Below are 26,650 nucleotides of genomic sequence, written 5' to 3'. Positions count from 1 at the left end.
ACAAAACACCAAGATTCTAGTGAAGGCTTAGAGCACAAGAAGACTAGGGAGAGTTTATAACTCCTTAGAGATTGATTAAATGGTTACAACCAGAATGCTGATATAAATATGGACAGCGAAGGCCATTCTGATAAGGTTTCAGATGGAACTGATGAGCGAGGTATTGGAAATGGAAGTAAAGGCCATCCTTGTTATAAATTGGCAAAGAACTTGGCTGAATGGTGTCCGTCTCCAAGGGCTTTGTTGTAGGCCAAACTTAAGAATGATGAATTCGGGTATCTGGCAGAAGAAATTTCTAAGCAGCAAAGTGCTCAGACTACTGCATGGTTATGTCTAACTGTTTACAGTGAACTGCTAGAGAAAAGGGAAACAGAGCAGAAACATTTGGAAAATTCACAGCCTTGTCATGTGGTAGAGAATGAAAAAGAGTTTTCAGGAGTGGAACCAAGGGTGCAGAGGAGCCACCACTTTATGCCTAAAAGGGAGCCAGGTGCTAATAGTCAAAACAATGAGGAAAAGGCCCTAACGGCACTTCAGAGATCTTTGAGGCAGCCCCTCCCTTTAGAGGCCCACAGCCCTTGGAGGACAGAATTGTTTGGGAGTGGAGGAGGCCTGGGACACAACTGCCCTGTGCCACCTCGGGAAAGCTGCTTCCCTCATCTCAGCCCCTCCAGCTGGAGCAGCCATATCTCACATGGCCCCAGGTGTGGCTCATGTCTCAGCTCAGGAAGGTACAAGTCGTAAACCTTGGTGGCATCCACATGGTGATAATTCTGCAGGCCCGCATAAAGTAAGAGCTGTGGAGGCTTCGCAACCTCTACCCATTAAAAGGATCTCATTGAAAGCCTGGGAGCCCAGGTAGAGACTTGTTGCGGGGCTAGAGCCACCACAGAGATCCCCTACTGTAGCAATGCCCAGTAGGAACATAAGGTTGGAGCTGCCACAGAGTCTCCAACCAGGGCAATGCGTAGTGGAGCCATGGGAACAGGACTGCCACTGAGTCCCTAGAACTGTGAGGTTACTGGCAGCATGCATTGCCCACCTGGGAAACCTTCAGGCAGTGGATTCCAACCAGTTTGAGCAACCATGTGGCCTATACTCTGCACCCATACAGACAGGGCTACCTGAGGCCTTGCAGGTTGGGCTCCCACCACAGCGTGTCTAGGAGTCCCCACATGGAGTCAAAAAAGATTATTCTCCAACTCTAAGATCTTTTGTTTTGTATGTGTGTATGTGTGTATGTTTTTTGTTTGTTTGTTTTAAGACAGAGTCTCTGTCACCCAGGTTGAAGTGCAGTTCACTGGGGCCTCAAACTCCTGGGCTCAAGCAGTCCTCCCACCTCAGCCTCCCGAGTAGCTGAGACCACAGGTACTTAACCACCATGGCCAGCTAATTTGTTTGTTTGTTTGTTTATTTGTTTGTTTGAGATGGAGTCTCGCTCTGTCACCCAGGCTGGAGTGCAGTTGCACAATCCCGGCTCACTGCAAGCTCCGCCTCCCCGGTTCACGCCATTCTCCTGCCTCAGCCTCCCGAGTAGCTGGGACTACAGGTGCCCGCTGCCACATCGGCTAATTTTTTTTTGTATTTTTAGTAGAGATGGGGTTTCACCGTGTTAGCCAGGATGGTCTCCGTCTCCTGACCTCATGATCTGCCCGCCTTGGCCTCCCAAAATGCTGGGATTACAGGCATGAGCCACCGCGCCCAACCCATGGCCAGCTAATTTTTACATCTTTTGTAGAGATGGAGCCTTGCTGCGTTGCCTAGGCTGGTCTCAAACTCCTGGACTCAAGCGATCCTCCTGCCTCAGCCTCCCAAAATGCTGGGATTACAGGCCAATTCTAAGATCTTGGAAGTAGATAACTTGTTTAGATTTCACAGGCTCACAGATGAGAGTTTGGGCTTTTGAGATGAATTCATTTTCTTTATATATAACCCACTGTCAGGCATTCTGTTATAAGCAACAGAAAATGGACTAATAATACAAACTCAGAATAGCCAAAATAATGTTGAAAAAAGAACAAACACTGTACAGTTTCAAAATTTACTACAAAAGTATAGTAACCAAAAACAGTGGAATAAGGATAGACATATAAATTAATGTAGTTACATTCGAGTGTCCAGAAATAAACTCTGCTATTTGTGGTCAATTAATTTTTGACAAGGGTGCCAAGATAATTCAATGGGGGAAAAATAGTCTTTACAACAGATGGTTGGATATTAACATGCAAAAGAATAGTTAGACCTCTACTTCACACTATATACAAAAATTAACTCAAAATATATCATAGACTTAAATGTCAGACTGAAAACTATAAAACACTTAGAAGACAAGAGGTATTCTTCATGAACTCAGGTTAGGCAGTGGTTTCTTTGATATGATGCCAGAAGGATAAGTAACAAAAGGAAAAACAGGTTAGACTAGATCAAAATTTAAAATTTGTGTGCTAGAAACAAGACTACAAATAAAGTGAAAACACAACCCACAGAATGAGAGAAAATATTTGCAAACCATGTATCTGATAAGGGCCTAGTATCCATAATATATATAAAGAATTCTTACAACTCAAACAATTGGCTGGCCACACTAGCTCATGTGTGTAATCCCAATACCTTGGTTCATGTCTGTAATCCCAACACCTTGGGTGGCCGAGGTGTGAAAATCGCTTGAATCCAAGAGTTTGAGGCCAGTCTAGGCAACATAGCAAGACCCCACCTCTACAAAAAAATCTTTAAAAAGCAGCTGGGCGTAGCTGTGCACCTGTGGTCCCAACTACTCCAGAGGCTGTCGGGGGAGGATTGCTTACACCCAGGAGGTAGAGGCTGTTGTGAGCCATGATCATGCCACTGCACTCCAGCCTAGGCAACAGAGCAACACCCTGTCTCAAAAAAAAAAAAAAAAAAAAGCCTACAAGTAAAGCAATAAATGATGAATAAATCAATTTTTTAAATGGGTGAAAGATTTGAATAGACATTTCTCCAAAGAACATACGCAAATGTCAGCCGGGCGCTGTGGCTCACACCTGTAATCCCAGCACTTTGGGAGGCCGAGGAGGGCAGATCACGAGGTCAGGAGTTCGAGACCAGCCTGACCAACATGGTGAAACCCTGTCTCTACTAAAAATACAAAAATTAGCCGGGCATGGCGCGTGCCTGTAATCCCAGCTACTCAGGAGGCTGAGGCAGGAGAATCACTTGAACCCAGGGAGGGGAGATTGCAGTGAGCTGAGATCGCACCACTGCAGTTCAGCCTGGGTGGCAGAGCGAGACTCTGTCTCAAAATAAAATAAAATAAAATAAAATAAAAAAGAACATATACAAATGTCCAATAAGCACATGAAAAAATGATCATCAGGGAAATGCAAATCATAACAACAATGAGAAACCAGTTAACACCCATTCAGGTGCTATAATCAAAAAGACAAGGGATCGGGTGGGAGATTTAAAAAGAAGACATCCAGCAAGTGTTGAAAAGGATATGGAGAAATTGGAACCCTCATACATTGCTGATGGGAACATCAAATGAAGACACATGTCCACACAAAAACATGTTCACAAATGTTCATGTAGAATTATTCATAATAGGCCGGGCACGGTGGCTTATGCCTGTAATCCCAGCACTTTGGGAGGCCGAGGTGGGTGGATCACCTGAGGTCAGGAGTTTGAGACCAGCCTGGCCAACATGGTGAAACCCCGTCTCTACTAAAAATACAGAATTAGCCAGGCATGGTGGTGCATGCCTGTAATCTCAGCTACTTGGGACGCTGAGGCAGGAGAATCACTTGAACCCGGGAGGCAGAGGTTGCAGTGAGCCGAGACCGTGTCACTGCACTCCATCCTGGGCAACAAGAACGAAACTCCATCTCAAAAAAAAAAAAAAAAAGTAATATAAAAAAGTAGGCCCGGCGCAGTGGCTCACGCCTGTAATCCCAGCACTTTGGGAGGCCGAGGCGGGCGGATCACGAGGCCAGGAGATCGAGACCATCCTGGCTAACACGGTCAAACCCCGTCTCTACTAAAAATACAAAAAATTAGCCGGGCGTGGTAGCGGGCGCCTGTAGTCCCAGCTATTCGGGAGGCTGAGGCAGGAGACCTATAGTCCCAGCTATTCGGGAGGCTGAGGCAGGAGAATGGCGTGAACCTGGGAGGTGGAGCTTGCAGTGAGCCGAGATCGTGCCACTGCACTCCAGCCTGGGCGACAGAGCGAGAGTCCATCTCAAAATAAATAAATAAATAAAAATAAATAAAGACTGAGTCCTCCTTCAAAAAAGAAGATATAAAAAGGAGAAGATCAGTAACTGTGACTGTATCTATGTCCCAAAATACATAAAATTAAAAAGACTAAACGGGGAAATATTTGCAACAGTTAGGACACTGTTAATATTCACAATATATAAAGACTTAGATATCAGAATAGCTATCTAAGATAGCACAGATGGGTAAATGACAGTCTCTTCAGACTCATTTGCTTAGAAGAAACAGAAGCCATTCTAGCTCTCTCGCTTTTCCTCTCTTTTTTTTATTTTCTGGTAGAGATAGGGTCTTGCTACTCCTGGCCTCCGCCTCACAAAGTGTTGGGATTATAGGCATGAACCATCATGCCCAGCCCACTCTAGCTATCTTACTGTAAAGGTATAACAGGTAGTCTCCTAGTCATCCAAGGACAAGAAAAGTAGTATACACAGGGAATGGTCCTGGAAAGGCAGGAACAGAGACTGCCCACTCTCTCATAGGCCTGCATAGGTAGCTCTTCTTTCTGCATGTGTTTTATAAAGTCGCTGCATCACTTAGCTCAAATTCTGAAGACTCCGAATGGCAAGCCATGAATTGTTTCACTTGGATCAGGTATCCATTCCTTGTCCAAATAGCTGTCATTGTTATAAAAATGGGGCTTTACGTTATCTGAGAAGGGGCATAGACAGAACAGGCAAATTAATATGTCTGTGATAGACATAGATCAGTCATAGAAGTAAATAAGTGCTTGGGAAATATATGCAACCTCATCCTTGGGAATCAAAGAAATTTAAATAACGAGAGACTTATTTTCTGCCCATTAAATCATCAGTGATTAACGGTGACAATCAATGCTGACACACTGCTGGGATAGGATGTAAATTGGGTCTGGTCTGGAAAACAATTTTGCTGTATGTATTAAAGACCTTCAGAATGAATATAACCTACGACCCAATAATTCCACTTCTAGGAATCTATGCTAAGGGAATGAATAATCAGAGATATAGGCAAGATTTAATATGTTAATATCTTTGTAGTATTATTTATAATTTTTATTATATGAATTTTTATTATATGAATTTTTATTATAGGAATGTTTAAGCTAACTGATACACCCACATGCCGAACATGCAGCCATTAATCATGTTTTTGAAAAGTATTTAATGAACAAAAAGTTCTCATAGTATAATGTCGAGTGAAAAAAGCAAGATATGATATTCTTTATATAGTATGAAAGAGAAAAAGTTGAGAATTCAGATGCTAGGAATGAAGAAGCCACAATCATAGCAATCTTAACAGTGCTTATATCTAAATGGTAAGATTACAAATTATTTCATTTTTTTATTTTTTATTTTTTTGAGACAGAGTCTCGCTCTGTGGCCCAGTCTGGAGTGCAGTGGCATGATCTCAGCTTACTGCAACCTCCGCCTCCTGGGCTCAAGCAATTCTCCCACCTCAGCCTCTTGACTAGCTGGGACTACAGGCGCACGCCACCACACCTGGCTAATTTTTGCATTTTTAGTAGAGACGGGGTTTCCCCATGTTGGTCACGCTGGCCTAAAACTCCTGACCTCAAGTGATCCACCTGCCTCAGCCTCCTAAAGTGCTGGGAGCCACCACACCTGGCCTTATTTTTCTTATTAATATTTTTTTCTTGTATTACCTTTAGCCAACTCACACCATATTTTTTATTTTCTTTATGCTTTTTTACATTTTCTGAATGAGAATGAACTTAAACTTTTGTAATATACTTTTGTATATAGAATAAAGTTGTAAATGTTATTTAAAATTAAAAGATGTGGCCTGGCACAGTGGCTCACGCCTGTAATCCCACCACTTTGGGAGGCCGAGGCAGGCAGATCGCCTGAAGTCAGGAGATCGAGACCAGCCTGACCAACATGGTGAAAGCCCATCTCTTCTAAAAATACAAAATAAGCCAGGCATGGTGGTGCATGCCTGTAATCCCAGCTACTTGGGAGGCTGAGGCAGGAGAATTGCTTGAACTTGGGAGGCAGAGGTTGCAGTGAGCCGAGATGGTGCCATTGCACTCCAGCCTGGGCAACAAGAGTGAAACTCCATCTCAAAAAACAAACCAAAAAAAAAGATGTGGGCTGGGAGCAGTGGCTCACGCCTGTAATACCAACACTTTGGGAGACCGAGGCTGGCGGATCACTTGAGCTGAGGGGTTTAGGAGCAACCTGGGCAACATGACGAAACTCTGACTCTAATAAAAAATACAAAAGTTAGCAAGGTATTGTGACACGAGCCTGTAGTCCCAGCTGCTCAGGAGGCCGAGGTGGGAGGATCACCTGAGCCTGGGAGATCAATACTCAATACTGCAGTGACCCGTGATCACACCACTGCCCTGAGCATGTCTCCAAAAAAAAAAAAAAAAAAAAAAAAGATGTGGAGTAAAGGGGGAGCTGCTGAGTATTAAAGCACATTTAAAATTTAAGTCACTATGGTGCTGGCATGAGAAATAGACATAGAATAAATAGGATAGGAACAGATTTTCGTATGTATGAGAATGTAATATATAATAAAAGGAGAACTTTACCAAATTGTAAAGGAAGGATTATACCATAATTCGTTCAGTTACAAATGGTAACTAAAAGCACCTGCTGTGCCAGGCACTATGCTGAGTGCTGTTTTGGTTTTGGAGGGGTGTTTTGTTTTGTTTTGTTTTGTTTTGTTTTTGAAACAAGTTCTTGCTCTGTCGCCCAGGCTGGAGTGCAGTGGTGGAATCTCTGCTCACTGCAGCCTTGACCTCCTAGGCTCAAGCAATTCTCTCTCCCACCTCAGCCTTCTGAGTAGCTGGGACCACAGGCATGAGCCATGAGTAATTTTTTTTTTTTTTTTGAGATGGAGTCTTGCTCTGTCACCCAGGCTGAAGTGCAGTGGCACGCTCTTGGCTCACTGCAACCTCTGCCTCCTGGGTTCAAGCCATTCTCCTGCCCTCCTGCCTCAGCCTCCCCAGTAGCTGGGATTACAGGCATGCACCACCATGCCCAGCTAATTTTTGTATTTTTAGTAGAGACGGGGTTTCACCATGTTGGCCAGGCTGGTCTTGAACTCCTGACCTCGTGATCTGCCCGCCTCGGCCTCCCAAAGTTCTGGGATTACAGGCTTGAGCCACTGTGCCTGGCTGCCACGACTAATTTTTGATAATTTTTTGTAGAGATGGGGGTCTCTACAAAAAGACTAGCCCAGACTAGTCTTAGTGCTTTTATGTGCTTTTTCTTCTTTACTTATTACAACCTTTTGAGATGTAGGTGGTGCCATCCTCATTCTAAAGATTAGCAAACTGAATCCCCTAGAGGTCCAGGGGATTTAGTTGCCCAGGGTCACATAGAAAAGGAGTAGTGGAGGCCAGGTGCGATGGCTCATGCCTGTAATCCCAGCACTTTGGGAGGCCGAGGCGGGCAGATCACGAGGTCAGGAGTTCGAGACCATCCTGGCTAACATGGTGAAACCCCGTCTCTACTAAAAATACAAAAAATTAGCCGGGCGTGGTGGCAGGCACCTATAGTCCCAGCTACTCGAGAGGCTGAGGCAGGAGAATGGTGTGAACCCAGGAGACGGAGCTTGGAGCTTGCAGTGAGCTGAAATCATGCCACTGCACTCCATCCTGGGCGACAGAGCGAGACTCCGTCTCAAAAAAAAAAAAAAAAAAAAAAGGAGTCATGGAACCTAGATTAGAACCAAGGATGTCAGTCTCTAAGTTTGCATTCTTTGCCACGACATACTTTGTAGCTAAAGTTCTTAGCAAGGTATCTAGAATATCAGAGGCATTTAGTAAATGTTATTCTTATGTATAACTTATAGTTTGCTGCATATATTAAAGCTTGTATGTAATATTTGTAGTAATGTAACTACTAATAGCAATAATAAAGCTGTCATCATTAAAATTCAGGAAATTCCTTGGGAATAAGTAATGCTGTTATTTTCCAGGGAAAATCCCCAGTGGAATCATGTAATTCCAAAAATCGCACATGATGAAGCATCAATAAATATTGGTTGATTTAATAATTATTTCCTGCTGCCCCATTTCTGAGCCTCTCACTCCTCTGACTCATTAGACCCTACATTCTGTCTCATAATTCATTCAAAAATAGTTGAACAGTAGTGCGGGCCCAAAGATGGAGCTAGCATTTCCTTATAAATGTCCTGACATTGACTTATTTGTTCAGCAAACATCTATTAAGCATCCACTCTGGCATGTACTCTATTAAGGTTAGAGAGACATTTAAAATTGCAAATTAACATTAAAGTGTAAACCAAACCAAACAAAAAGCTCCAACCCCTAGGAAATGTTCCCTCCTCTGTGGAGCCTTCTCTAGATTCTCCAAGGTAAATTTAGTCACTGACTCAGAGCACCCAGAACAATCTGTTCAACTTCTAAAATCACACCCCTTGCATTGTGTTAGTCTTTCTGTGAGTTCGCTGTTCTCCCACACTTGACTCCTTTAGGAGCTCCTTTAGGTCAGTTTTTCTTGCACAGTGGTTCAGGATATGACTGGTACAATTCTGCTTTGAAGGATTTTTTTGAGTTTTGTCTTGTTTTGTTTTTGGCTTGGCATGACCAGATTAATGCATCAGTCGCTCTTCCAATAAATATTTATTAATACCTATTCTATGCTATGTACTTGGCTAGATAGTTCATAATAAATAAAGGATGATAAACAAACACAAACAAAGGCAAACAGGCAAGGTCCTAGACCTCATGGGAACTGACCTGGGCACTTGAAAAGAATGTGTTTTCTTTGTATTAAGTCAGTCAAGTATTTAAACCTTATTTATTGTACTATTCAAATCTTCTGTGAATTTAAATGTATTTTAGGTATGTTTTACATATTATAGCTTAATAGTGGTATATTAAAATTTCCCACTGTAATTGCATTTGCATTCATTTTCTTCTATTTTTGCTTTACATTTTGCCAATGAAATAAGATGGAAAGGTTAAAAATGAAAGAATGGGCAAAGGTAAATCAAGGAACTATAAATCCAAAAAAAGAAACAATATTAATAACCTGAGCCAGTCATTATCAAACCAGTCCTTCTGACAATCCTACAGTGTCTTCCTACAATTTCAGGATGACGATCCAAATTCCTTAATCCTGTTTTTGAGTCTCTGTTCTCTGGTCTACTTTCTTTTTTATTTCCCCCCCACACACACTTTCTTCATCGTCGTCTCCTCCTCCTCCTCCTCCCTCTCCCCCTCCCCCCCCGCCGACTCTGTCGCCCAGGCTAGAGTGCAGTGGCATAATCTCAGCTCACTGTAACCCTCGCCTCCCAGGTTTAAGCGATTGTCCTGCCTCAGCCTCCTGAGTAGCTGGGATTACAGGTGCCCGCCACCACACCCGGCTGATTTTTTTTATTTTTAGTAGAGACGGGGTTTCACCACATTGGCCAGGCTGGTCTCAAACTCCTGGCCTCAAGTGATCTGCCCGTCTCAGCCTCCCAAAGTGCTAGGATTACAGGCATGAGCCACCGCACCCAGCCTTCTTTTCATTTTTTTCTTTAGTAACCCTATTTAATCCTCACAACCACCCTGTAAAAAGAGCAGGGCAAATTTTATTATCCCCATTTGGTAGATGAGGAAATGCAAGGCTCAGAAAGGTTAAATAATTTGTCCATAGCTATCAACTAGTAAGTGGAGGAACCAACACTCAAATTGAGATCTTCTCTCTTCAAAATTCATACTCTTTCTGTTAAAACGTTCTGGGCTTTTATGTGAACTTCACTTATCCTGGGCCATGTCTTGGGTACCATGATATGGTTCATGACCACACTTTCCACCACCTGAAGCCCTCAGTGTTCCTCAGGCTGCCACCAATCTGACCTACTTCCTAATCTCGCCTCCTGTCACTCCAAACGTGCTTAGCTTCAGCAATATGGAAGCTGGTGCATTGTGCCGAACCACACCATCAGGCCTTCACACATCATACTCTTCGCTCAACCTGGAACATCCTTTCCCCACCTTTTGTCTCACTAAATTCTACAGGCCCTTTGAAACTGAACTCTTGCTGACTTTTCTCAGGATACCATCTTTCACCTTTACAGTCATGGCCCTCTTCTATGCTCTCATAGCAAGCACTCTGTGCATTCTTCCATCTTGGTACTTAACACACTGTCCTGTCATTGTTGATGTACATGATTCTTTTCCTCTACCACCCAGACTGGAAGTAACGAAAGCAGAGATTCTTTTTCCTTCATTCAGTTAGTATTGCCAAAATCTAGCCAAGTACTGGCTCATGATAGGTTCTTAGCTTAATAAGTTTTTGTGACATGAATAAGTGAGCTTCTGTGGCCTAATAACAGTGCTTTTATTTTCTAGGTACATGGTTCAGTGGCCTGGTGGCCGAATCCTGCATCGCCATGAGCTAGACACCTTCCTTGCACAGGCAGTGTCTACCCAGCTTTATGAACCAGATCGACTCCAAGAACTCAAGGTGATTTCATGTACCCTCATTTAAGTTCTTTCTTTTACGAGCTTATAGCACTACTTTAGGTCTTTTTTTTTTTCCTGAAGCTGAGGAAAATAGTAAGTTCTGCAGGTAACTGTTTGATTTACTTTAACCAAATATTTATGTCTATGAATAAAGCCAAGAGGTGCCTGCTACGCTGCTCTCATACTGATAAATGAGAATGGACAGAAAAGATGGATATTACGCAAGGAAAATAAATCTTGGCCCATAGGCCATGGCAAGGTTTCTGACTCTTACAAGATACACTATAGGGGACATATCCTAATGTCCCCTGCTTGTGTCTATTTACTCAGACACACCTCCTTTTAGTGATATGTATTGAGTATTAAGTAGAAGTATAGGAAAGCATAAGGAAGAAAATAAACCCACCCACTGAAGGCAGTAGAGCACAGTAAGAGCACAGTAGTATAGAGGGGAGGCTCTGAAGCCAGGCTGCCTTGGGTTTGAATCCTGGCTTCATTACCTCCTAGCTGTGTGACCTTGGGCAGGTTACTTAATCTCTCTAGCTTCAGTTTCCTTACTTGTACAATTGTATATTAGTCTATTTTGTGTTGCTATAAAAGAATACCTGAAACTAGGTAATTTATAAAGAAAAGAGGTTTGTTTATTGAGCCCATTGTTCTGAAAACTGTACAAAAAACATGGTGCCAGCATCTACTCAGCTTCTGGTCAGGGTCTCAGGAAGCTTCTACTCATGATAGAAGGTGAGGGGAATAAGACAAGAGGAGCCAGTGTGTCACATGGTGAGAGAGGGCACGTAAGAGAGAAGGGCAGCAGTGCTGTAATCCCAGCACTTTGGGAGGCTGAGATGGGCAGCTCATGAGGTCAGGAGTTCGAGACCACCCTGGCCAACATGGTGAAACCCTGTCTCTACTAAAAATACAAAAATTAGCTGGGCGTGATGGCAGGGCACCTGTAATCCCAGCTACTCGGGAGGCTGAGGCAGGAGAATTGTTCAAACCCGGGAGGCGGAGATTGCAGTGAGCCAAGATTGCACCATTGTACTCCAGCCTGAGCAACAAGAGTGAAACTGTCTCAAAAAAAAAAAAAAAAAAAAAGAAGGGCAAGGTGCTGGGTTCTTTCTAGCAATCAGTTCTTGCATGAACTAATAGAGTGAAAACTCGCTCATTACCACAGGGAGGGCACCAAGCCATTCATGAGGGATCTGCCCCCATGACCCAGACACCTCCTACTAGGTTCCATCTACAACATTGGGGATCACATTTTAACATGCAATTTGGAGGGGTTACATATCCAACTGTGTCAGTTTGTGAGGATACTATGTAAAGTAATCCATGTAAAACCCCTAGAACAGTGTCTCACTATTTTTTTTTTTCGAGATGGAGTTTCGCTCTTGCTGCCTAGGCTGGAGTGCAGTGGCGTGATCTCGGCTCACCACAACCTCCGCCTCCCGGGTTCAAGTGGTTCTCCTGTCTCAGCCTCCCCAGTAGCTGGGATTACAGGCATGCGCCACCACGCTTGGTTAATTTTGTATTTTTAGTAGAGACGGGGTTTCTCTGTTGGTCGGGCTGGTCTCAAATTCCCGACCTCGGGTGTTCCGCCCACCTTGACCTCCCAAAGTGCTGGGATTACAGGCATGAGCCACCATGCCCGGCTAGTGTTTCACATATTTTATATACACAATACTCAATAAATGTAGCCATTAATGCAGAACATCCCTCCCTTGACTTTAGTAACCTTGTTCCTTTGAGCACCCAAAGTAAGCTAGAAGATCAAGTTCAATAAGACTTGCAAAATCTTAAGTGAGGTCAACTAAGGAAAGGTGGAATAGACTCAGACAACCAGTTAGTGCTTGCCTTTTGCAGTAAATGTAGTATTGCTTGTCCTAGAATAACTGCTCGTGCTAAACGACACCTAGGAGGGGACCTGCAAACACTTCCCCTTTTCCTGTTAAAGCTGTCTTCTAACACAGTGGCTTGAGATAACCACTGTGGGAATTTTGAGGTTTTTTTCCAGTCTTCTGTCATACATTTTTTACATATTTATGTAATTATATATTGTAGTTTTTTTCCATTTCACATAGCACATATTTTCTGTGTCTTAAAAATTTTAATAAATAGTATTTTATCATATGATTGTATCATTTAATTGTTATAATATTGGCGACTTAGGTTGTTTTCAGTTTTCCTCTGTTATGTGTTGTCTTACTCCATTTACAGTTGCTATAAAGGAATACCTGAAGCGGGGTAATTGGTAAAGAAAAGAGGTTTTTTTGGAGACAGAGTCTCACTCTGTCACTCAGGCTGGAGTGCAGTGGCATAATCTCAGCTCACTGCAACCTCCACCTCCCGGGTTCAAGCGATTCTCCTGCCTCAGCCTCTTGAGTAACTGGGATTACAGGCACATGCCACCATGCCTGCCAGATTTTTGTATTTTTAGTAGAAACGGGGTTTTGCCATGTTGGCCAGGCTGGTCTCAAACTCCTGGCCTCAAGCGATCCACCCACCTCAGCCTCCCAAAATACTGGGATTACAGGAATGAGCCACTGTGCCTGGCCAAGAAAAGAATTTTCTTTGGTTCACAGTTTTTCAGATTGTACAAGAAACATGGTGCTGGTATCTGCAAGTTTAATTTCTAACTCAACAAATGTGAACATTTTCAGGGTTCTTCATACATATTGCTTAATTGTAATATACATTTCTTTCTTTCTTTTTTTTTTTTTTTTTTTTGAGATGGAGTCTTGCTCTGTTGCCCAGGCTGGAGTGCAGTGGTACAATCTCGGCTCACTGCAACCTTCACCTCCCAGGTTCAAATGATGCTCCCACCTCAGCCTCCCGAGTAGCTGGAACTACAAACACTCACCATCATGCCTGGCTAATTTTTGTATTTTTAGTAGAGACGGGGCTTCACCATGTTGGCCAGGCTGGTCTCGAACTCCTGACCTCAGGTGATCTGCCTGCCTCTGCCTCCCGAAGTGCTGGGATTACAGGCGTGAGCCACTGCACCTGGCCATGTAATATACATTTCTTACCAGCTTTATATGATTGCCCATTTATTTCACTGCATCAGCAGCAGCAGCATTGAGTGTTCTTTCAGCCTTTACTTTCTAAATTTTTTTCTAATTGGACAGGTGAAAAAAAAATGTCTCAGGTTGGTGTCTTTAATGTTGTAATAAGTACCTTTCAAATCATCTTAGGGGAAAGACATGGATAGAAGCTGCTTATGCACTGAGATGTCTACATTGAATGACAGCATGTTCAAATTTAACTGGAAGAATCAGCATGACAGGAATAAGAGTAAATGTTACCAAGAATAGTAGTTTCTTAATAGTAATATTTCATCTGTGGTGGTTTCAGATTGAGAAACTGGATGCCCGAGGGATCCAGCTTGCTGCCCTCTTCATGAGTGGAGTCGACACAGCTCTGTTTGCTAATGATGCCTGTGGCCAGCCAGTCCCTTGGGAGCATTGCTGTCCATGGATTTACTTTGATGGCAAGCTGTTCCAGAGCAAGCTAATTAAAGCAGGCCGAGAGCGAGTATCTCTGGTTGAGCTCTGTGATGGCCAGGTACCAGCATGTCAGGCTGCTAAGGACTAGCTCTGATCTTCTGTGGGAGTGAATGGGCAGGGAGGGGAAAGGAGCAGAGATAGTGGAGAGGGATGGGGCGGAAGCAGGAGAATGTGTCTCACTTTAACCTGACTCAGTCAACAGTGGTCCCAAAGGCCCGTAGTCTGATATGTACATGTTGTAAAATTTTATGTTGGAAAGTTTTTTTTAATGAGCTTAAAGTTTTCATATCCTTTTTCTTACTCTGAGTATTTCTTATCCATGGAATATTCAGATGTACTATATACCTTCCCTCCAACTCAGTATTTCATTTCTCTTATTTACAAAAACTGTCTGTCTCTTTTGCAAGCAATTTTTTTTTAAAAGGAGCTGTGTTTGGAAACAGAAGAGGGTAGTAAAGTTGATGGGAGAGTAGAAGCAGAGGATTTTTTTTTTTTTTTTTTAGACGGAGTCTTGCTCTGTCGCCAGGCTGGAATGCAGTGGCGTGATCTCGGCTCACTGCAACCTCCACCTCCCAGGTTCACGCGATTCTCCTGCCTCAGCCTCCCAAGTAGCTGGGACTACAGGCATGCACCACCAGGCCCAGCTAATTTTTGTATTTTGAGTAGAAATGGGATTTCACCATGTTGGCCAGGATGGTCTCGATCTATTGACCTTGTGATCCACCTGCCTTGGCCTCCCAAAGGGATTTTTTTTAATGAAACATTGGGAAAGATGAGGGGAGGCAAGGGAAAGGAAACCTTACTTAACTCCTTTATCCATTTTGGTGGGGAAAGAGCTGAGGCACTAGAGCAGGGGTTGGCAGACTACCCAGCACACCTCCTGTTTTTTGTCACTATCCATAGTTTTTTGCGCTATCCATAGTGCTACAAACCATCTGTTTTTTGTAATACAGACCACCCTCTGTTTTTGTAAATAAAATGTTATTGGAACATAGCCACATTCATTCATCTACATACCATCTATGACTGCTTTCTTCTTTTTTTTTTTTTTTTTTGAGACAGATTCTTGCTCTGTCACCCAGGCTGGAGTGCAGTGGCACGATGTCAGCTCACTGCAACCTCCGCCTCCCAGGTTCAAGTGATTCTCCTGTCTCACCCTCCCAAGTAGCTGGGACTACAGGCACATGCCACCATGCCTGGCTAATTTTTTGTATTTTTAGTAAAGATGGGGTTTCATCACATTGGTCAGGCTGGTCTTGAACTCCTGACCTCAGGTGATCCACCTGTCTTGGCCTCCCAAATTGCTGGGACTACAGGCGTCAGCGACCACGCCTGGCCTATGACTGCTTTCATGTTACAGTAGCCGAGTGGAATAATTGTGACAGAGACAATATGGCCTACAAAGCCTAAAATATTTACTATCTGACCCTTTTCAGAAGAAGTTTGCAGACCTTTGTACTAGAGGTATCAGGATCTCCAATCTTGGATATGGGGGAGAAGGTTAAAAGGCTTTTTATTTGTCAGATTTTTATTCTCTCTTTTATCTAATTCTGTTACATCTCCCTTAGAAAGTGACCCAGCCCAATGCCGGCCATGTAATAGACCATCAGTAATTCTTATTGTTAAATTTGTCTTCCTTGACCTAGTCAATGTACATCGCAAGCCCTGAGTCAGAACTCATATGATGGTAGTGTGATGTCATGTAAAGAGTCGGGGCTTTGGTGCCAGACAGGCTTCCTGAGTGTGTAGCTTTGAGCCCTTTAACGACAGGCCTCAGTTCACTTAATGGGAATAGAATTGTGAGACTGTACCTAGAGTGCTCCATCCTGGGCCTAAAACATGGGACAAGTTCGAAAAATGGCAGCTGCTATTATTACTCTTCCTTATTTGAAGGCTGACCTGGCAACCAAAGTGGAAAAGATGAGACAGAGCATCCTTGAAGGAGTCAACATGAATCATCCACCGCCTTCTGCTCTACTTCCGTCACCTACTTTTGTGCCTCCCATGGTGCCCTCTCTCTACCCTGTTTCACTTTATTCCCGAGCTATGGGCTCCATGCCACTTACCCCTCAAGGGAGGAGCCGGGGATTTGCAGGTCAGTACCAAAGAATGAGGTATTTACCATCCTCAATTTATGTCATAATAATCTATCCAGTCATTATTGTCAATAACAGGATCAACAGTTTCACATATATCTCATCTCATTGACTTTTTTTTTTTTTAGACGGAGTTTCACTCTTGTCGCCCAGGCTGGAGTGCAATGGTGTGATCTCGGCTCACTGCAACCTCCGCCTCCTGGGTTCAAGCGATTCTCCTGCCTCAGTCTCCTGAGTAGCTGAGATTACAGGCATGCACTGCCACACCTGGCTAATTTTGTATTTTCAGTAGAGACGGGGTTTCACCATGTTGGTCAGGCTGGTCTCGAACTCCTGACCTCAGGTGATCCACCTGCCTCAGCTTCCCAAAGTGCTGGGATTACAGGCGTGAGCCACAGCGCCCGGCCTCATCTCATTTATATTCTGTGCTATGTAGTTTGAAGAGCAGCTTATATCCATTTTGACTTTTAAGACCATTCTTCATAGAGGTCGTTGGTCCCCAGGGATTTGACTCTCACCAACCAAACTCATGAAGTGACTGATGTGGAAACCAGAACCCACTTTATTACTTTAGAGAACCGTAAGTCATATGGACCGGCTCTTCATGGTTACTGTTTGTTCATTCCTTCCATATAGGCAATGCACACAGGAGCTTGCAGGAAGATCAGTGAGAGTAAACGGCCAGTGCTGGTAGGCAACAGTAGCTTGATGTATCCATTTCCACTCTGCGAATATACTTGACACATTTCCCTTCCTTCAGCTCCAGAAGCATGGAGAGAAATATGTCACCATCCATGCCACCAGAGGATTGCAGTTTAGTGAGGAAAACATACACACACACACACACATATGTACACACAAACATATGTATAAATTACGGTGGCACTTGAGCTACAGTTTAACGATGAATACACAATCATGCCTAGGTTACTCAGATACTGATCCTGATAATTGAGACAACCTGTCCCGTGGTGAAACAAGATTTTTTTTTTTTTTTTTGAGGCCTGGTCTCCCTCTGTCCACAGCCCGGCTAATTTTTGTATTTTTAGTAGAGACGGGGTTTTACCATATTCGTCAGGCTGGTCTTGAACTCCCATCCTCAGATGATCTGCCCGCCTTGGCCTCCCAAAGTGCTGGGATTACAGGCGTGAGCCACGGCACCTGGCAGTGAAACAGGATATTTTAGTGGAGACATTTTAACATAAAATAGCAAGATTCTGTGATTGGGTCAGAGTGTCATTGCTGTGGTTGAAGATGTTTGTTATCTATTGCTCCTCCCTTTAAAAGTAATAACGCTGGAAGTTGAAGTTAGTTTTTTAGGGTGACAAAATTCAGTATGGGTGGTTAGCTCAAGGCTGGGCTTAGATGAACAGTGTGAAAGTCTGCTCTGGTAACTCCCTGTTCAGTCAGATCATGATCAAGTCTTAAAAACCAGGGAGCCAGCCAGTCCATCCCTTTCAGATGACTTTACAGATCCTTTCTCCGTTCTTTATGTGTTGATTTTATTTTGTAAGTCTCAAAAGACAGCCTTAATTTAAGCCAGGTTCTTGGAAGGTCACCACTGCCCTACCTACCAGTGATGCTTAGTCTCCAGTTACTGGTGGTTCACAAGGAGCCTCTTGCCTCCTGAAAGCCCACAGTAGGATCCTCAAATGCAAGTCTTTCTTGTCCCTCTTAAAAGTAACTAGCACTCTAGGCAGGGAGCAGTGGCTCATACCTGTAATCCAGCACGTTGGGAGGCCAAAGTGGGCAGATCACTTGAGGTCATGAGTTCCAGACAAGCCTGGCCAACATGGTGAAACCCTGTCTCTACAAAAAATATAAAAATTAGCCGGGCATGGTGGCGGGCACCTGTCTGTAATCCTAGCTACTTGGGAGACTGAGACACAATAATTGCTTGAACCCGGGAGGTGGATTGCAGTGAGCCAAGATCGCGCCACTGCACTCCAGCCTAGGAGACATGGCGAGGCTCTGTGTCAAACAAACAAACAAAAAGGTAACTAGCACTCTAGTTCCTTGGACTCTCAAGTTTTATAAAGTTTTATATAAATGAAGGACTCGTGTGTGTGTGTATGTGTGGATACAGGGTCTCACTCTGTCGCCCAGGCTGGAGTGCAGTGGTGCAATCATGGCTTACTGCAGCCTCAACTTCCTGGGCTCAAGTGATTCGCTCATCTCAGCCCCCTGAATAGCTGGAACTACAAGCATGCACCAACATGCCTGACTAATATTTTGTTGTGTGTGTGTGTGTGTGTGTGTGTCTGTGTGTGTGTGTGTGGAGATGGGGTCTCGCTATGTTGCCCTGGCTGGTCTTGAACTGGGCTTAAGCGATCCTGCCTGCCTTGGCTTCCCAAAGTGCTGGGATTACAGGTGTGAGCCACCATGCCTGGCCTAAATGAAGTACTCTTTACTAACAACCTGCTAAATGAGTTAAGGGTTCATTTGGTTTCTTGTCATAAACTAAAATTAAAGGCCTAGTAGAACTCCATATTCTATGAAGGCTTATTTTTGTGCTAAATTACAAAACCCACTGTGCTTGTGACTTGGTTCTGGTTTTCAATTGTTGCTGTTCTTGCTTTTTATTTTTTTTTCTTTTGAGATGGAATCTCGCTCTGTCACCCAGGCTGGAATGCAGTGGTGCCATCTCTGCTCACTGCAACCTCCACCTCCCAGGTTCAATCAATTCTTCTGACTCGGCCTCCTGAGTAGCTGGGACTACAAGCATGTGCCACCACGCCTGGCTAATTTTTTTGTATTTTTAGTAGAGACGGGATTTCACCATTTGGTCAGGCTGGTCTCGAACTCCTGACCTCAAATGATCTACCCACCTTGGCCTCCCAAAGTGCTGGGATAACAGGTGTGAGCCACCATGCCCGGCCTATCCTTGCTTTTTAATTATAAATTACTGTTAGTTTAGTTTCATTATTTTCAGTTTAGTTTGGTTGTTGGTTGTTTGGCTAATTCTACAATCTGTAATGATGTATATTTGTATCAAAAGTAGTTTAGGACCGGGCACGGTGGCTCATGCCTGTAATCCCAGCACTTTGAGAGCCCGAGGCAGGTGGATCACTTGAGGTCAGGAGTTCGAGACCAGCCTGGCCAATACGGTGAACCCCTGTCTCTACTAAAAATACAAACATTAGCTGGGCGTGGTGGCATGTGCCTGTAGTCCCAGCTACTCAGGAGGCTGAGGCAGGAGAATCACTTGAACCTGGGAAGTGGAGGTTGCAGTGAGCCGAGATTGCACCATTGCACTCCAGCCTGGGTGTCACAGTGAGACTCTGTCTCAAAAAAACAAAAAAAAGAGTAGTTTAGGCTTGTAATTTTCCAATAACTAGATGTTAAGACATTCATTCTTTCAACAAATACTGAATGCCTACTTTATGCTATGATCTGTGATTAAAAAATGAGTCACCTGCACCATACTTGGTAAAGTAGATGTGTACAGATCTCCGGCCCTCCTCACTAAATGTGCTTCCATCATGACACCTTTCTGTTATCACAGAATCTTTTTTTGTTTTTTTTTTTTGAGACAGAGTCTTACTCCGTCCCCCAGGCTGGAGTGGAGTGCAGAGGTGTGAACTAGGCTCACTGCAACCTCCACCTCCTGGGTTCAAGCGATTCTCCTGCCACAGCTTCCTGGGTAGCTGGGACTATAGGCACGGACCACCATGCCCGGCTAATTTTTGTATTTTTAGTAGAGGCGAGGTTTCCCCATGTTGGCCAGGCTGGTCTCGAACTCCTGACCTCAGGTGATCCACCCGCCTCGGCCTCCCAAAGTGCTGGGATTACAGGCATGAGCCACCGTGCCCTGCCACAGAGTCTTTTTATCAGAGAGAAATGGAAAGAAGAGTAGGTAGCGGGTTGTAGGATCTTTTGTCCACCTCTTATCCTGCCTTGTACTTACAATTCTTTTTTCTTCTTCTTTTTTTTTTTTTTTTTCAAGACAGAATCTCACTCTGTCACCCAGGCTGGAGTGCAGTGGCGCAGTCTCAGCTCACTGCAACCTCCACCTCCTGGGTTCAAGTGATTCTCGTGCCTCCGCCTCCCGAGTGGCTGGGATTGCAGGTGCACACCACGATGCCTGGCTAATTGTTTGTATTTTTAGTAGAGACAGGGTTTCACCATGTTGGCTAGGCTGGCTCTGGAACTCCTGACTTCAAGTAATCCGCCCGACTCAGCCTCCCAAAGTTTTGGGATTACAGGCGTGAACCACCACACCTGGCCCATTACCACCATTCTTTCTATCTTGCCAGGTCTCCATCCAATCCCACCCCAAGGAGGAAAACTGGAGATTGCTGGGATGGTTGTGGGCCAGTGGGCTGGCAGCAGATCCTCCAGGGGCCGAGGATCCTTCGGCATGCAAGTGGTTTCTGTCGGTGGGCCAGGAAAGGGGTATGTACCCAAATAGGTTGATATGAGCTAGTCCCCTTGGGAAAATGCCTAGGCCTCCTTGGGAAAATGCCTAGGTATTAAATCCTTCTATTAAGGCAAGAAGTACTAACTAACTTTACTTTTTTTTTCTTTTTTTCTTTCTTTCTCTTTTTGAGATGGGGTCTCACTTTGTTGCCCAGGCTGGAGTGCAGTGGCATCATCTCGGCTTCCTGCAACCTCGTCTGCCTCCCAGGTTCAAGTGATCCTCCTGCCTCAGCCTCCCAAGTAGCTGGGACCACAGATGTGCATCACCATGACTGGCTAATTTTTCATATTTTTGGTAGAACTGGGGTTTTGCCATGTTGCCCAGGCTGGGCTCAAACTCCTGGGCTCAAACAATCCTCCCGTCTTGGCTTTCCAAAGTGCTGGGATTACAGGTATGAGCCACCATGCCTGACCAACTTTCCTTTTTTTTTTTTTTTCTTGAGATGGAGTTTCGCTTGTTTCCCAGGTCAAAGTGCAATGGTGTGGTCTTGGCACACTGCAACCTCCACCTCCGGGGTTCAAGCAATTCTCCTGCCTCAGCCTCCCAAGCAGCTGGGATTACAGGCGCCGCCCACCACCATGCCAGGCTAATTTTTGTATTTTAGTAGAGATGGGGTTTCACCATGTTGGCCAGGCTGGTCTCAAACTCCTGACCTCAGGTGATACACCCACCTCGGTCTCCCAAAGTGCTGGGATTACAGGTGTGAGCCACCGCGCCAGGCCCAACTTTCCATTTTTTAAAGTCAGTTTTCAGTTTAGTTCAGCAAATAAATAATAAATTGCCCTGCCTTAATGAAAGAGTTTTTGCCCTAGAGGAGGACATGGGATACAGAACAATTCAGTTCAGTAGAATATAGGAATGACCGAGATAGATGTTCAGTAGTAACACTGAGAAGGGGCATCTGACTGAAGAGGGTCAAACTTTTAAGAGGAGACGAATAGTTAACCAAGTGAAAAGGGGTGTGTGGGCTTTATGTTTCTCATGATCACTTTTTTTCTCACTTGCTAAAGGCATGGAAAAGAACAGACTGGTAGGGGATCCAAGGGACACAAAAAAGGAAATAAGCAAGTAAGTATGTTTTTTGAGATTATTTAGCTTCTGTTTGATGCCTTTTGCCTTTTCAGCTAAACTAAAAGAGATCACATCAGGCATGGAAACCTGAGCTGCTTAGGGGAGCTTCTCAACTCCTCCAGGCATTTGATTTCATTCTAGTGGTATAGTGAGGGTTAGCCTGCCTCAAGCTTTTCCCACAGGGCTGCGAGTCTTACCCTTTTCCGAGTGAGGCCACAAGATAGAAACCAGGTACTGTGTCCTAAAGACCTGCCCCTAGTATACTATGTGCAGCATGCAGCCAGAAAGGGGCCAGAGTGATGCTAACAGTGAGACTGCCCACAGCCTGCCTGAGCTTCTGAGGGGCCACCAGATATGCTTAAAAAATTGGACTTCTTTGCCTTTGCTGAATATATGTGGCGGGAGCATTACCATTCTGCTTTTTTTTTTTTTTTTTTTTTTTTTTGAGACGGAGTTGCGCTCTTGTTGCCCAGGCTGGAGTGCAATTGCACGATCTCGGCTCACCACAACCTCTGCCTCCCGGGTTCAAGCAATTCTCCTGCCTCAGCCTCCTGAGTAGCTGGGATTATAGGCATGCACCACCACGCCCGGCTAATTTTGTATTTTTAGTAGAGATGGGGTTTCTCCATGTTAGTCAGGCTGCTCTCGAACTCCCGACCTCAGGCAATCCACTCGCCTCGGCCTCCCGAAGTGCTGGATTACAGGCATGAGCCACCGCAACCGGCCTGCTTATTCTTAATGACTCAGAAATGTCTTGAACTTTCTCTCTCTCTTCTTTCTCTCTCTCTCTCTCTCTCTCGACAGGGTCTCACTCTGTCACTCAGGCAGGCTGGAGTGCAGTGGCACAGTCACAGCTCACTGTAGCCTCTACCTCCTTGCCTCACGCAATCCTCGCAGCTCCGTCTCTCAAGTAGCTGGGACTACAGGTGTGCGCCACCACACCCTGCTAAGTTTTTCTTTTTCTTTTTTTTTTTTTTTTGAGATGAGTCTCGCTCTGCTGTCCAGGCTGGAGTGCAGTGGCGCGATCTCGGCTCACTGGGAGCTCTGCCTCCTGGGTTCACACCATTCTCCTGCCTCAACCTCCCAAGTAGCTGGCACTACAGGCACCTGCCACCACGCCCGGCTGATTTTTTGTGTGTTTTTAGTAGAGATGGGGTTTCACCGTGTTAGCCAGGATGGTCTCGATCTCCTGACCTCATGATCCGCCCGCCTTGGCCTCCCAGTTTTTCTTTTTTTTTTTTTTTTGTAGAGACAGGGTCTTACTTTGTTGCCCCAGGCTGGTCTCAAAGTCCTGGGCTCAAGTGATCCTCCAGCCTCTTAAAATGCTGGGATTATAGGTGTGAGCCACTGCGCCCGGCCTTTAAACTTTCTTCTAATCCATGCCTTGGATTATATCACAGTTCCCACTGGTCCTCATTAGGTATGCCCCACCCCACCCAAATACAAACTAGGAGGACCTATTCTTGTAGTGATCCAAAATATTGTAGTAGACTCAAACTGCTGGGCTTCTTATAGTATAGCAGCTACCATTTCTTGAGTACCTACTTTCTACCAAGCCCCCTCTAGACATTCTACATGTAGTCTGTAATCCTGGGCAATTTTGTCATCAGTTCTCAATCCTAAATCTATTCTGTATACAGCCAGCCCTCACTGCATCCATGTTAATCCCCATCATCTAATGTTTCCTCAAAGAAGATAAATTTGCTTTAATGTTATTTTTAGGCAAAAATGGAACTAGATAGTAAGTCTCCCACACAAAGCATTTCATAATGCACTCCAAAGCTAGAGAACAGTGACTTTGGTGATTTTTCCAAAGCTTCTCAGCTTTTTCTTGAAGCTGCTCAGTAAGGTAAACGGATGCACCTAGAAGGAAAGCTAATCACCAGATAGGCTCTCGTAAGGTAGTATAGCCTTGGTGAATTCACCGTGATTCAGGGTCTGGTCATCAGGCATACAGTCTGAAAAGCCTGATACTTTTGGTACAATAAGAGTAGATCTTATTGGATCTCTTAGTGAATAGATCTCTTAGTGGTTGACTCACACTAACCAAGATTATAGAAATAGCTGTGTGGATATGGCTAAGGGGTGGGGGAAGAAGGGGGTGAGAGATAAAGAACTGATTTATGATAAGAAATAGTTATCACAATGTATTACACATTTACTCTTCTAATCACTCTTACAAACACGTGAGCTCATTGAAACCACATAAATACCCTGTGAAGTATTTCTTATTCTCCATTTTATTATTACTATTTTTTTGAGACAGGGTCTCGCTCTGTCACCCAAGCTAGAGTGCAGTGCACTGCAGCCTCAACCTCCCAGGCTCAAGCAAATTTCCCACCTCAGCCTCCTGAGTAAGCTGGGACTACATGTGTGAGCCACCACACCCAGCTAATTTTTAAATATTTTTTGTAGAGATGGGGTTTTGCCATGTTGCCCAGGCTGGTATCAAACTCTTGGCCTCAAGCTGGGTCTCCCAAAGTGCCGGGATTATAGGAATGAGCCACCACACTTGGCCTGTTCCCCATTTTAAACAGGAGGAAATTGAGACTCAGAAGAATGAAGTATCTTGCCCCAAATTATCTATGAAGTCAGTATCAGAATTGACATTACAGCCTGAGCTAACTGATTGCAAAGCCCCGTGCTATGCTAATTCCAATATAGTATAACAACTCTAGTTGTTAGAGACAAACATCAGACTCAAGTGTGGCTGACTCTAGCGTACATGCCTTTAACCATTACTACTAGAGCTTTCTTTCTCTAAGGGCGAGCTACAAGAGAGGCCTTGGTATCAGAAGTTTGCTTGGGGGCATGGAATCAGACCAATGATATTAGCTAGCTTTTTTTTTAATGAGTCACCTAGGCTGGAGTGCAGTGTTGCAATCATAGTTTACTGCAGCCTCAAACCCCTGGGCTCAAGTGATCCTCCTACCTCAGCCTTCTGAGTAGCTGGGACTAGAGGTGCATGCCACCATGCCCAGCTAATTTTTATATTTTTTGTAGAGACAGGGTTTCGCCATGTTGGCCAGACTGGTCTCAAACTCCTGAGCTTGGGTGTTCCGCCTGCCTCGGCCTCCCAAAGTGCTGGGATTACAGGGATGAGCCACTGTGCCCAGCCTTAGTGAGCATTTATTGAGTTCTTACACTGTGCCAAACACATATGTTCTAAGTGCTTTGTATATAGTGTCTCATTGAATCCTTACAGGAACCTACGAAGTAGATACCCTTATTCTATCTATTTTACAGATGAGGAAAGTGACAGAAAACAAGGGATGGTAGGTGATCTTAAGTTTCTCTTAGCTGATGGCTGCGGACACTATTATCTGCTCTAGAGGTCACCTAGCCAAGGAAATCCTCATTTCAACTTGGTTTATAGCAAGCCATCTTCTCTGGACAGAGCTGCTGCTGACTTCGTTTTTGACTCTTCTTTTTCTGTTTCAGTCGGGACAGAAAAAGAAGAGTATGAGATAATTAATAAAATGTTCCAGCTTATTAAATCTGGTTACACTGTAATCCTGTCTTCCTGAGATTATTCCTAGGCTACAAGAGTTTTATATGTTCTTAAATTCTTTTTTTTTTTTGTATTTTTTTTTTTTTAAAAACAGTCTTGCTCCATCACTCAGGCTGGCGCGATGTCAGCTCACTGCAACCTCCGCCTCCTGGGTTCAAGCGATTGTCCTGCCTTAGCCTCCCAAGTAGCTGGGATTACAGTAGTGCACCACCACACCCGGCGAATTTTTATATTTTTAGTAGTGACAGGGTTTCACCATATTGGCCTGGCTGGTTTTGAACTCCAGACCTCAGTTGATCTGCCTGCCTCGGCCTCCCAAAGTGCCCAGGCTGCAGTTCAGTGGCACGATCTTGGCTCACCGCAACCTCTGCCTCCCAGGTTCAAGCAATTCTCCTGCTTCAGCCTCCCAAGTAGCTGGGATTACAGGTGCCCACCACCACACCCGGCTAATTTTTGTATTTTTAGTAGAGACAGGGTTTCGCCATGTTGGCCAGGCTGGTCTCGAACTCCTGACCTCATGATCCGCCTGCCTCGGCCTCCCAAAGTGCTGGGATTACAGGTGTGAGCTACCACACCCGGCCAGGCCTGTTCTTAAATTCTTTTTTTTTTTTTTTTTTTTTTTTTTTTTGAGACAGAGTCTCGTTCTGTCGCCAGGCTGGAGTGCAGTGGCGTGATCTTGGCTCGCTGCAATCTCTGCCTCCTGGGTTCAAGCAATTCTCCTGCTTCAGCCTCCCAAGTAGCTGGGATTACAGGTGCCCACCACCACACCCGGCTAATTTTTGTATTTTTAGTAGAGACGGGGTTTCACCATGTTGGTCAGGCTGGTGCTCAACCCCTGACCTTGTGATCTGCCTGCCTCGGCCTCCCAAAGTGCTAGGATTACAGGCGTGAGCCACAGCGCCTAGCCGCCTGTTCTTAAATTCTTAAGTCACTTACTTGTAATGTTTTGATGTATTTGTTGATTCCTTCAGGTGGCTAATTCCATCCATTTGTATGGCTGTTACTTGTTTCATGTTATTTCCAGGTTGTTGGACAATACTTCACAGTAAGCCCCATATTGTACAGACTTTGGAACCAAATGATCTAGCTTTGAATGTGGCTCTGCTACTTACTAGTTCTGTGACCTTGGGCAAGTTACTTAGCCTCTCTGCCCTAGTTTTCTCATCTATAAAATTGGAGAAATTGGTATCTATGTTGTAGAGTTGTTATATGAGGACTAATAGTAAAGTCTTCGTACTTTTTGAGCCTGTTTATTTTTTCTTTCTTGAGACAGGATCTCACTCTGTCGCCCAGGCTGGAATGCAATGGTGCAATCATGACTCATTGTAGCCTGGACCTCCCAAGCTTTAGCGATCCTCCCATCTC

At 44.4% G+C, this 26,650-nt stretch overlaps 1 protein-coding gene across 3 annotated transcripts in view; it reads left to right on the top strand.

Annotated features, from left to right (window-relative positions):
* The window catches only part of FAM120C (family with sequence similarity 120 member C), a 109,174-nt gene that overhangs the window by 75,821 nt on the left and 6,703 nt on the right, over positions 1–26,650 (top strand). The window contains exons 11-15 of one of the 3 annotated variants that reach the window (XM_016943768.4): positions 10,568–10,682; positions 14,036–14,245; positions 16,081–16,282; positions 20,540–20,678; positions 21,714–21,771. In XM_016943768.4, the coding sequence (XP_016799257.2) occupies positions 10,568–10,682; positions 14,036–14,245; positions 16,081–16,282; positions 20,540–20,678; positions 21,714–21,771 (724 nt within the window). Of the gene's footprint in view, positions 1–10,567; positions 10,683–14,035; positions 14,246–16,080; positions 16,283–16,919; positions 17,005–20,539; positions 20,679–21,713; positions 21,772–26,650 lie in introns of those variants that run through there. The other 2 variants (XM_016943770.4, XM_016943772.4) reach the window with 2 other exon arrangements.

Source organism: Pan troglodytes, chromosome X (genome assembly GCF_028858775.2).
Source record: "Pan troglodytes isolate AG18354 chromosome X, NHGRI_mPanTro3-v2.0_pri, whole genome shotgun sequence".
In the NCBI taxonomy this organism is placed as follows: Eukaryota; Metazoa; Chordata; class Mammalia; order Primates; family Hominidae; genus Pan; species Pan troglodytes.
The sequence above is the reverse complement of the archived record's forward strand: the minus strand, read 5'-3'. Positions and strand labels throughout refer to the sequence as shown.